The sequence below is a fragment of the Megascapheus bottae genome, chromosome 11 (assembly GCF_031878675.1).
Source record: "Megascapheus bottae isolate mThoBot1 chromosome 11, mThoBot2.hap1, whole genome shotgun sequence".
Classification (NCBI taxonomy): Eukaryota; Metazoa; Chordata; class Mammalia; order Rodentia; family Geomyidae; genus Megascapheus; species Megascapheus bottae.
In genome coordinates this window covers 617,815-629,640 of record NC_143519.1, presented here as the reverse complement: position 1 = coordinate 629,640, position 11,826 = coordinate 617,815, and the positions used below count along the sequence as shown (strand labels likewise).

The 11,826-nt window shown below is 46.5% G+C and overlaps 1 protein-coding gene across 1 annotated transcript in view; it reads left to right on the top strand.

The window, feature by feature from the left end:
* Positions 1 to 50: 50 nt before the first annotated feature.
* Slc9d1 (solute carrier family 9 member D1) overlaps positions 51 to 11,826 on the top strand; it is a 37,376-nt gene continuing 25,600 nt past the window's right edge. The window contains exons 1-4 of the mRNA XM_090341847.1: positions 51 to 355; positions 6,179 to 6,699; positions 9,143 to 9,322; positions 10,614 to 10,805. Coding sequence (XP_090197973.1) covers positions 6,259 to 6,699; positions 9,143 to 9,322; positions 10,614 to 10,805 — 813 coding nt within the window. The 5' untranslated portion in view covers positions 51 to 355; positions 6,179 to 6,258. The remainder of the gene's footprint in view (positions 356 to 6,178; positions 6,700 to 9,142; positions 9,323 to 10,613; positions 10,806 to 11,826) is intronic.

Sequence of the window (11,826 nt, the reverse complement as noted above, 5' to 3'; positions counted from 1 at the left end):
GACTCCCGGCCTCTGCGCAGGCGCAGGCTGCGGCTCCCGCCAAGGTTAGGCTCGGCGTCCGGCTGCCGGCGGCGCACCGCGCGCCGCTCCCTCAGCTCCCGCTCGCCCGCTGGGAGGAGCTTCGGGGACCGGGAGGGCCGCCACCCCGTCGTGCGGGGCGCTGCGGGGGACCGCAGGGGCCGCCCGGTCCCGCCCCCCGGGCTGCGGAGGGGCGCGGCGGCGGCGTCCGGGGCCGGGTCGGGTCCCCCGGAGCGGGATGCCGGCGTCCGCCCTTCAGCTCCCGGCGCCGCGGAGCCCCGGGTCCGGGCTGGAGATGCTTCGGCGGCTCGTCCCACGCGCGGCCTCCCCGGCCCTGGTGAGCGCGCCGGCCCCGACTCCCTCCGGAGGCCTCCGAGGCCCCCGGCTTCCCGAGCTTCCCCGAGGGGTGAGGCTCGGCTCCCGGACCTCCCTGCCCGGGGGTGGCTCCCTTCCGGAGGGGGGCCTCTTCCCCGGGGCTCCTTCCCCGGGCGCCCTCCTGCCTCCGGGCGCCCTCCTCCTCCCCCCCAGGACGCCCGCCCCCTCCGGGCCGCCCTCCTCCCCCCGGGCCTCCCTCTTCCCCCCCCCCCCCCGGCCTCCCTCCTGCCTCCGGGCACCCTCCTCCCCCCCCCCCGAGCCTCCCTCCTCCCCCCCCAGCCTCCCTCCTCCCCCCCCCCGGGCGCCCTCCCCCCCCCGGGGCCCCCCTCCTCCTCTCCCCCCGGGCCTCCCTCCTCCTCCCCCCGGGCCTCCCTCCTCCCCGGCTCCTTCCCGAGCCTCCTTGGCGTGCGGATTCTCTGTACAGGGGGTGGAGGTGAACGGGTGCACATCGAGTTCCTTCTCAAGAATTCTCTCGCCCCTTCCTGGGCCAGGGGGCGGCTGGCTTGCAGCTCGCTCCTTCGGGGCGGGAGGGGGGGGCTCTCCTTTCCAGGGTCGTCTTTCCTCGTGGCTCTCCTTCCCGGGCTTCACGGACTCTGATCTGTTTGTGCAGTTCCTTGTGCCCAGAGACTATCCAGTAACGGACATCCTGCCTGAGATGATTATTTTCAGGGAACATGTAGAGCCCTGCCACACGGTGACCTACATTGACAGAGCTGTAAAGGTGTAAAAGGCAGCAGTTGAGTTTGCAAAAATGCCTTGGGCAGCCTAGTCTGTACCTTAGCTGTAAATTCTCCCGGGGGTAACTGTCTTCTAGGTTGATAGGGGCCAAAAGACCCTAACACATTCTGTCAGTCTCACCACGCTAGCCTCCTGCAGCCACTTTTTCCACTCAAGAAGAAAAACATCCTGTCACATGGCCAACAGCTGGAGAATACTTACTGCTTCTTTTTCGGCTCTTTCTCAGAAGCCTCCTTTATCTCTTCCTTGTTTGCTCTTCTGGCTCTGAAGAATTAAACAAGCAGATGGCATGCAGCTTTTCCTGTGGTCTGTTTTGCTCATTGTGGATCTCACTTGGTATCACCTGAACAAATGCAATAGGTGTTTGAACATGCCTTTGGATTCCATCAAGACACCGTGGTTTACTCTTTTGTCAGCATCTGCATGTTAATCTGATGGATTAGGACATTTTACTGATCTTCTGTAGTACCAGCTTGCCAAAAGTGGTGTTATGACTGGATTAACTCATGAAGTTCTTGCTTTTCCTAAAAGCAACAAGTACTTTAAAGCTTTTTAAATAGTCTTTTTCTTGTTCTCTTAATTCTTTCACAAGAAAAGAATACTACATTTATGGAAAATGTTTCTGTTTTTAGCAGCTGCCACTTGTGTTTGTGGGATCATAAGTACTCTTAAGGAATATATTTTAGAACCTACAGTAGCATTTGTCTTCAACAAAGGAGATCTAGGGAGATCCTTTCCATTGAAACTTTTCCTCCATTTTATCAATCTCCTTCTCTTGCCTATATTGCTGAACTTGCAGGCCCACTCAGGTAAAAAGTTAGTGGAACCTCCAGCTTAACCAATAAACTGGGTGTAGTGTTACATGCCTGTGTTCTCAGCTATTCAGGAAGCATAAGTAGGAGGATCACAGACAAGGCTGGCCTAATCAAAAGCAAGATAATACCTGAAAAATAACTAAAGCAAAACCAAACCTGGGGCATAGCCTAAGTAGTAGAGCATCTGCTTAGCAAGTTCTAACTCTAGTCCCCATACCCATCCTCCCACAGAAAAAGAAACCTTGCCTCTCCCATTCTGGGAACATTGCCTGGGCTCACTTGACTAAACCAGGCAATGGCTCTAAGAAGGGGATCAGCCACTAGGGAGATGTTCCTTCTCCATTTCAGTCAGTACCTGTGAGATAGCCATTAGTGAAATACACAGGTAGCTAAATTTGGTTCCTCTTCAGGAGTGCTTGATGGCTTACAGAAGTGTAATCATACCCTTTACACCTAAACTTCAGTATTCTAGAAATCCAAAGTATATATATATATTTGTCAGTTGTGGGACTTGAACTTGGGGCCTGGGCACTGTCCCTGAGCTCCTTTGCTCAAGGCTAGCTTTGAGCCACAGTACCACTTCTAGTGTGTCTTTTTGTTGTTGTTGTTTTTTGTCAGTCATGGGACTTGAACTCTGGGCGTAGGCACTGTCCCTGAACTCTTCAGCTCAAGGCTACCGCCCTACCCTTTGAGCCACAGCGCCACTTCTGGTTTTCTGGTGGTTAATTGAAGAGTCTCACAGACTTCAGTGCCCGGGCTGGCTTTGAACTGAGATCCTCAGATCTCAGCTTCTTGAGTAGCTAGGACTACAGGCGTGAGCCACTGTATCCTGCTAAAATGTCTTTTTAATGATTTAAAATAGCAATAACAAAATGACGGTGAAATTAAAAATCTTTACTGATTTAAGAGGAATATACTATAGTAGTCCATATAGTCTTGTGGACAGGTTTGAGGTTGATATGAGCTTATGAAAAAGAAATGAGCTTATGAAAAAGGGGTAGCTAGTAATGAAGTAAGAAGACTGGGACTAAGTAAAAGGCCATCATAATAAAGGACATTTTTTAGTTTAAAAATGTGTTTTGAGTTGGTAAATTCCAGAAAAGTCCTAATCTTTAGATGATTAGTTCTTGATTTCCTTTGATTGTGTGCACATTTAATTTGCATTGGTTTACATTTAACATCTTTGTTAGATTTGAGTGTTCAGTGGTTTCTTACATACTCTGTATTCACATCTGATTTGCTTTCTCCTTGGTTAAGATTAATTCCGTGCACCCTGTGTGATTTTTGGCCACATAAACTGTGTTAGTTGTATTCAGGGTACCAGGACTCCGTGACTGAAGTCCCCTGCCACAACAAAGACACCAAATGCACCCATTTAAGTGGTGGCTTCTCTGTTATCACAACCGGATCTACCAAATACAACAATAAATAATTTTAGTTATGGTGTTCGTTTATCAGTTCAACTTCATGTGTATGTTTCAGTGGAAAGTACTAATGTAACCACAACTGAAATCCTTAGGGTTCTTACAAAGATTAACTACAGAATGACTTTTTAGCTTTAGGAGGAGGTTGAGGAAGGAAACTAGAATTAAGAATTAAACCACACACAGACTGTGTTGCAAGTGTTTTTCTCAGGCACAAATAAAGCATCGCAAGTCTCTATTTTTGTACTGAGGAAGCCTAACCTTGCATTTCCAAAGTTGGCAGTGAATTTCTTTTAGAACAGGTTAACCTTGGCCACAAATTGAGGCCTTAAGATAACAGACCAGGTGTGCTGCTCTGTAGGAGGAAATGGTCAGTTTGTTTTTAAGGTGGTAACTTGCAATTGGAGTTGTGTTGACCCAAACTTGAGCCAAATCACTGCTATAGCATATTCTTCCTTTTCCTGACTAGAACATGAGCTGAGTACAGCCCCCATAAGTCCATTTGCTTTGCCTTTCAGTAGCTACACCTAAGACATGATGAAATCAAACACTTTTTAAAAAGAATATTTGTTTCTTCGTGACTTAGTTGTCACCTGAGAGCTAACAGTGACTGTTCTTTTGTGTAGTATAGTATTTATTATTTTTAAGATCTGTTGAAGAGCACTGGACTGGTTATCCTTCCCTTAATAGGCTGGTCTGAAGGTCTTTTGGATGTTTGCTTTTTGTTTTTTATGTTAGTTCTGGTGTTTGAACTCAGGGCCTGAGCTTTTTTGTGCTCTAGGTGAACATTCTGCAATTTGAGCCAGAGCTCCATTTCTGCTTTTTGAGTTCTTATGTTTGTTTTTGTAATTATTGCTTCTACTTCCTTCTTGGTTCAAATCTCTAGAAATGCCATATTATTTTTCCCACTTCTGCTTTTTCTTGTTAAATTTATTAGAATTGTGGTTAGCAGTGAAATTAAAGTACAGGTTTGTGTTTTAGGAAGCAGGCCTTGAGGAGAGGAAGTTCTGGGTGTAGGAATTCTGGAGACTTTATTTGAGTAGTGGGTGGTATAATGCTGATGTTTTCTTTAAGCCAGATCCCACACATGGCAATTTTTTTTTTTCTTTTTTGTCAGTCATGAGGATTGAACTCTGGGCCTAGGCACTGTCTCCCTGAGCTCTTCAGCTCAAGGCTACCGCTGTACCCCTTGAGCCACAGTACCACTTGGGTTTCTAGTGTTTAATTGGAGATGAGAGTCTCATAGACTTCATTGCCTGGGCTGACTTTAAACTATGATCCTCAGATCTCAGCTTCCTGAGTAGCTAGGATTACAGATGTGAGCCACCATGCCCAGCTGAAAACAGCTTTTTATTTCATTTTGAGCATAACTCATGTGGCCAGAAGTCACCCTGCTTCTCAGACAGTGTTCTTGTCGGCTCTGCTGTGGGCTGCATCTCCTGTATCCCTTGGCTTTAGTGTTTCCTTCCAGCACCAAGACTCCCCTCCACTCAATCACCAAAATGTGACTTCAGGATCCTGCTTGTGCCACTCTTTCTAGATATCTGTAATGTTTAATTTTAGGTCTTTACACAGGGAAAGAGATGGACCTGAGTTCAGTGATTTAAAAAAAAAAAGAAAATTAAGCTGGGCGTGGTGGCTCACACCTGTACTCTTAGCCACTTAAGAGGCTGAGATCTGAGGATCGAGGTTCAAAGCCACCCTGGGCACAAAAGGACTTGAGACTTTTATCTCCAATTAACCTCTAGAAAATGGAAAGTGGGGCTTGGCTCAAGGGTAGGGCGGTAGCCTTGAGCTGAAGAGCTCAGGGACAGTGCCTAGGCGGAGTTCAAGCCCCATGACCCATCAAAAAAAAATAATAAAATAAATAAATGTATTGATTAAAAAAGAAAGTTATTAAACATTTTCTAAAAGCCCTGGAGTTCCAGCTATGGCTATGTATTATTGTGAACATTTTTATTCTGATGTATTTTTATATTACCAGTGGCTGACTTTGAAAATTTGTTGATGTTGGAAAGCAAGCAGAGTGGCTGGACCGCTCTTGGCATCTCAGGGTATTTTATTTCTGTAATTGTCTGAGCATAATCCCCAGTGGCTTTTGCAGACCTGCAGTCGGGAGATTGGTGTTGGCCTTTGAGACATGGATCCTCTTCAGGATCTTTTGTCATTTGCAAATGGTAGATTTGGTAGATTTCTGAGTCTGCTTAAAAAAAAAAATGCCTTTCGGGCGCGGAGTTTGGCCTACTGGTATAGTGTTTGACTAGCAGCCACCAAGACTTGGCTTTGATTCTTTGGTACCACATACATAGAAAAAAAGCTGGAAGTGGTGTTGAGTCTCAAGTGGTAGAGCTCTAGCCTTGAGAAAGTCCAAGGACAGTGCTCAGACCCCGAGCTCATGCCCAGGACCCAGGACTAGCAAAAAACAAACAAAAAAATGCCTTTTAAGTCTTTACTTCCCATCTGTTTCTGTTTCTCTTTGCTTTAACCTTGTTATACTAAAATAAATCCTTGATAAAACTCTTCAGAAAAATTTCCTTTTGGGGCTATAGATATGACTTAGGAGGTAGAGCACCAGCCTAGCATGTGCAAGATCCTGTAGTTCAAACCCCAGTACAGGAAGAAAAAAAGAAAAGCCTTTAAAATCAGATAGAACTCCTTTAATCTCACTTAACAGACTTTAACATTCAGTATTTGATGTTTATCTGAATTCAGGTATTTGTATTTTTCAGAAAGTTAACTGTTTTAACATTGATCTCAATAGCAATGACTCATTACTTAGCAATATGTGACAGTAAGTCTGTTTTTCAGCTGGATGTGTGCATCTAAAATGCAAGCTGACCACAGCAGAACTCTTTGGACCTCCTTGCCCCATTCCCTGTCTTTGGACCATGAGGGTATTGGAAGAGAGTCTCTTTTGGATGCTGCTTCCTTTCCTTCACCTGCTAGTCAGCGCAGCAGAGCATGCAGAGGTGGCAAAGCATGCTATCAAGTTACACTGGGGGAAGGGTGCAGCTGCCAATCAGAGGCAGTGGGTCCTGGACAGCTGCAGGAGGCTCACCGGGCTTCTTCGGCAAAAGAACGTGGTTCTGAACAAACTGAAGAATGCCATCAGAGCAGTGGAGAAAGACACTGGCCTGTCAGATGAAGAAAAGCTGTTTCAGGTGCACACATTTGAAATTTTCCAGAAAGAGCTGAATGAAAGTGAAAATTCAGTCTTCCAGGCCATCTATGGACTGCAGAGGGCCCTCCAGGGGGATTACAGAGATGTGGTGAACATGAAGGAGAGCAGCAGGCAGCGTCTGGAGGCCTTGCGGGAAGCCGCCATAAAGGTCAGCAGCCCCAGTGGGAGGGAGGGCTCCACCAGAGGGGGCGGGGGATAAACACATAGAATGCCACATCTGCAAAAGGAGGGTAAACTTTCCTGTGATGCTACGATGGCCATGAGTAAGAGAACTGGCTTCTGAAAACTTCCTATTGTGGAAATCCTGGTTCTGAACTTACGCCAGTAGATGGATGTGAAGTAAGTAGACACACATTACAGAGCGGCATTTCAGCCTGGGCAGGCAGCACAGGCAACAGTAGGTCCATTAGGCTGTCTTACCCAGGAGTACCCAACCATCCCAGTCTGGGTGCTGAGTACCATACAGCTGCCTGACAACCTGCTTCTCAGAACTTAACTGCCGGCCATCCCCAAGTGGGGAAGGACCCTGTGACATTTAAATTCAAAACTTTTAGCCAGGCACAAAAGTGTATGAGATTCTTGTCTCCAATTAACCACCAGAAAACTGGCTAGCTCTGAGTTGAAGAGCTCAGGGACAGCACCAAGGCCCAGAGTTGAAACCCTATCCACGAACAACAACAGATTCAGAACTTGGACCAAGTGTACTTTTTAAATTTTATTTTGACAGTACTAGTGTTAGAACTCAGAACCTTGTGCTTGGGATATAGGTACTCTACTACTTGAGCCATACTCTCAACCCAATCATGTGTGCTTTTAAAATAATGAGATGAAGCTATTACTATATCAGATATGGTTATGTATTTTTTTAAGCTAGGCACATGCCCAGCCTTTAAGTATATAAATGTTATTCATTGTTGTAGAAAAACTGATGGTACTACTTAAAAAGGAAAGAGACTATAGATGTTTAACGTTTACTTATAAAAATATACTGATTCTGGTAGACATATCAGATGAACCTTTACATCAAAGTTTTCTTTTCTTTTTTTTTTTTTTTTTGTGCTGGTCCTACAGGTTGAACTCAGGGCCTGGGTAGTGTCCCTAAGCTTCTTTGCTCAAGGCTAGTACTCTACCACTTGAGCCACAGGTCCCCTTCTGGCTTTTTTGGTGGTTAATTGGAAATAAGAGTCTCCCAGAGGCTGGGAATGTGGATTAGTGGTAGTACTTGCCGAGTGTGCATGAAGCCTGGTTTGATTCTTTAGAACCACATAAACAGAAAAATCCAGATGCAGCACTGTGGCTCAAGTAATAGAATACTGGCCTTGAGCAAAAGAAGCTCAGGGACAGTGCCAAGACACTGAGTTCAAGCCCAGGACAGACCAAAAAAAAAAAGTCTTGCAGATTTTCCTGCCCAGACTAGCTTTAAACTGTGCCCCTTAGATTTTAGCCTCTTGAATAGCTAGGATTATAGACATGAGCCAGTGGTGCCCAGCTTTCTTTTGATAACCCAGTGTAGCCATCCTACTCATACCATTTACTGGTAGCTCCTGTATATTCCCTCAGGTACTAGAAATGGACTATGTACTGTCCTGAACAGATTGAGTCTTATAGTAGAGAGATTAAGATTCTTGGTTTAAAGTAGAATTCTATATAGGGTCCAGAACTAGGTTACATCTGCTATAAAGACATAGAAATATAAAGACAAGATAGACAACAGTTCCACTAAGGTAGCATTGGGACTCAGATCTGTGGTCCATCTGTTAGAAAGACAGCAGCACTGGTCCAGGCATATGGTCCATACACTAAAAAGACAACTGGGCTGACAGTGTGGCCTAGTGGTAGAGTGCTTACCTAGCATGTGTGAATCCCTGAGTTTATTCCTCAGTACCATATATACAGAAAAAGCTAGAAGTGGTGCTGTGGCTCAAGTAGTAGAGTGCTAGCCTTGAGAAAGCTCAAGGGCAGTACCCGGGCCCTGAGTTCAAACTCTAGGACTGGCCAAAAAAAAAAAAAGGAAAAAGGGTGAAAAAGTACAGCAGTGGAATGCATGGACTACACAGGCCATCGATGAAAGTGAACTATGCAATTTGTGGGTGGAAGGGAGGGAAGGACTAGTCAAGAATGAGGGAACAGAGGGTAGTATGCAGCAGACAATGTACTTGTTACTTGATGTATGTAAAGGGAACCCTGCTGTGTATCACCTGTAAAGCAACAATAAAGTAATTAGAAAAAAAAGCCAGCTTGATCTTTAGATCTCTGCCTCTTTAGTAGCTAGGATTATAGGCATGAGCCACCAACTGACAAGCTTGGACATGAGTAAATATTTAAAGTAAAATATTGTGTGTGTGTGTGTTAACAGTGTACATGCGCGTGCACAATGGCATACCCTGCACATTTCACTAAGTTCACCATGTCTGAGCTTAGACACTTGGTCTCTGTTGGCTATAGTTAGTACTTGCCATGTGTGGACAAGGTTATTAACAGAGAGAAAGGTTATCATGTCTGGTTTGGGCAGGACCTTGTGAGGGCACATGGAAGTCCTATCCTAGTTTATTCCTTCATAAATACCACTTTCATTTTTTACACTTGAATAGGAAGAGACAGAATATGTGGAACTTCTTGCTGCAGAAAAACATCAAGTGGAAGCCCTCAAAACCATGCAGCATCAAAACAAGAGTCTCTCCATGCTCGATGAGATCCTGGAAGATGTGAGGAAGGCAGCTGATCGCTTAGAGGAAGATATAGAAGAGCATGCTTTCGATGACAACAAATCAGTAAGCCTCTCCCACCACCTGCTGAACTATTTTCATGAGGCTGAACACTGGAAGGAATTTGAATGTGTGCCGTTTTCTTTTGTCATCAGTCATGGGGCTTGAACTCTGGGCCTGGGCGCTGTCCCTGAGCTTCAGCTCAAGGCTACCACCCTACCCCTTGAGCCACAGTGCCGCTTCCAGTATACTGATGCTAAAAACTGGCTGTGCATTTTGGAATGGACCCTATGAGCAATTAATGAAAGTAGATAAAACATGGGTACCAGTAGCTCACACTTGTAATCTTAGCTACTCAGGAGGCTGAGATCTGAGGATCTTAGTTCAAAGCCAGCCCAGCCAAACAAATCCAAGAGACGCTTATCTCCAGTTAACCATCCAAATGCTGGAAGTGGAGGTGTGGCTTTAGTGGGAGAGCACCAGCCTTGAGTGATAAAGCAAATGTGCCAGTCACTTCAGTCAGTTATATATATGCCACGCGTATGTGTGCATGCATGTGTCCTCATACATATGCAACAGGGAAAAAAAAGAATTGGAAGTGAAGTTTTCTGAGATATAAACTTTTAAAAAATTTAAAAAAAGCATGCTTACAATAAAAAAATATATGAAAAGAAAAAAAAAAAAAGCATGCTGTTGGCCAGGAATTTGGCCTAGTGGTAAAGTGCTCGCCTAGCATGCTCGAAGCCCTGTGTTCGATTCCTTAGTTCCACAGAAAAAAAGTGAAAGTGGTGCTGTGGCTCAATTGGTAGAACAGTAGCCTTGAGCAAAAGTGCTTGAGGACAATGCTCAGGCTCTGAGTTCAAACCCCAGGACCAGCAAAAACTAATTAATGAATTTATTTAAAAAATATGCCCTGGAGATTCCCTTCTTGAATACTTATTTGTTAAACACGACATTTGAAATACGATGTAAAAATCAATGTCAATAAATTCTTTTGGGGGTTGCAGGAGGGATATGGGGACAAAAGCATGAGAAGGGATAGCAATGTTTGTGAGGTAATGCACCTTCTGTCTGGAAAATATACTGTAACCCTTCTATTAATTACAATAAAAAAGAATATATATGTCTAAATAAATTATTTAATAATATATATAATATAATAAAGCCAAGTATACAGTGAAAAAAATAAAAATAAAATAAAAATATGCCCTAAATCAGGTAAAGTAGATGTGAAAAAAATGCCCTAATTTGTGTTTATGGGCACTACTGGTGTTTTGTCCCCCTTTTCAGCCTATTGTGCTTATTGAATTTGAAAGTGTTTAGTTGATTTTGATTGCATAATTGGTTATTCTTCCAGGTGAAAGGGGTCAATTTTGAGGCAGTTCTCAGGGTGGAGGAGGAAGAGGCCAATTCCAAGAAGAATATCACACAGCGAGAAGTGGAGGAAGGTCTGGGTCTCAGCATGCTGATCGACTCCCAGAACAACCAGTACATCCTGACCAAGCCTAGAGACTCCACCATCCCACGTGCAGACCACCACTTTATAAAGGTGATCTGGACAGTCTGGGAGGGTCCATCTGTCCCTCCTGTGGGTGGTCAGTGAGGATGGGCCTGTCCCTCCTGTGGGTGGTCAGTGAGGATGGACCTGTCCCTCTTGAGGTGGTCAGTGAGGATGGACCTGTCCCTCCTGAGGTGGTCAGTGAGGCTGGGCCTGTCCCTTCTGTGGGTGGTCAGTGAGGATGGGCCTGTCCCTCCTGAGGGTGGTCAGTGAGGATGGACCTGTCCCTCCTGAGGGTGGTCAGTGAGGATGGACCTGTCCCTCTTGAGGTGGTCAGTGAGGATGGACCTGTCCCTTCTGTGGGTGGTCAGTGAGGCTGGGCCTGTCCCTCCTGAGGGTGGTCAGTGAGGATGGGCCTGTCCCTCCTGAGGGTGGTCAGTGAGGCTGGGCCTGTCCCTCCTGAGGGTGGTCAGTGAGGATGGACCTGTCCCTCCTGAGGGTGGTCAGTGAGGATGGGCCTGTCCCTCTTGAGGTGGTCGGTGAGGATGGGCCTGTCCCTCCTGAGGGTGGTCAGTGAGGATGGACCTGTCCCTCCTGAGGGTGGTCAGTGAGGATGGACCTGTCCCTCTTGAGGTGGTCAGTGAGGCTGGGCCTGTCCCTTCTGTGGGTGGTCAGTGAGGATGGAGCTGTCCCTCCTGAGGGTGGTCAGTGAGGATGGACCTGTCCCTCCTGAGGGTGGTCAGTGAGGATGGACCTGTCCCTCCTGAGGTGGTCAGTGAGGCTGGGCCTGTCCCTTCTGTGGGTGGTCAGTGAGGCTGGGCCTGTCCCTCCTGAGGGTGGTCAGTGAGGATGGACCTGTCCCTCCTGAGGTGGTCAGTGAGGATGGGCCTGTCCTTCCTGAGGGTGGCCAGTGAGGATGGAGCTGTCCTTCCTGAGGGTGGCCAGTGAGGATGGAGCTGTCCCTCTTGAGGTGGTCAGTGAGGCTGGGCCTGTCCCTTCTGTGGGTGGTCAGTGAGGATGGACCTGTCCCTCCTGTGGGTGGTCAGTGAGGATGGACCTGTCCTTCTTGAGG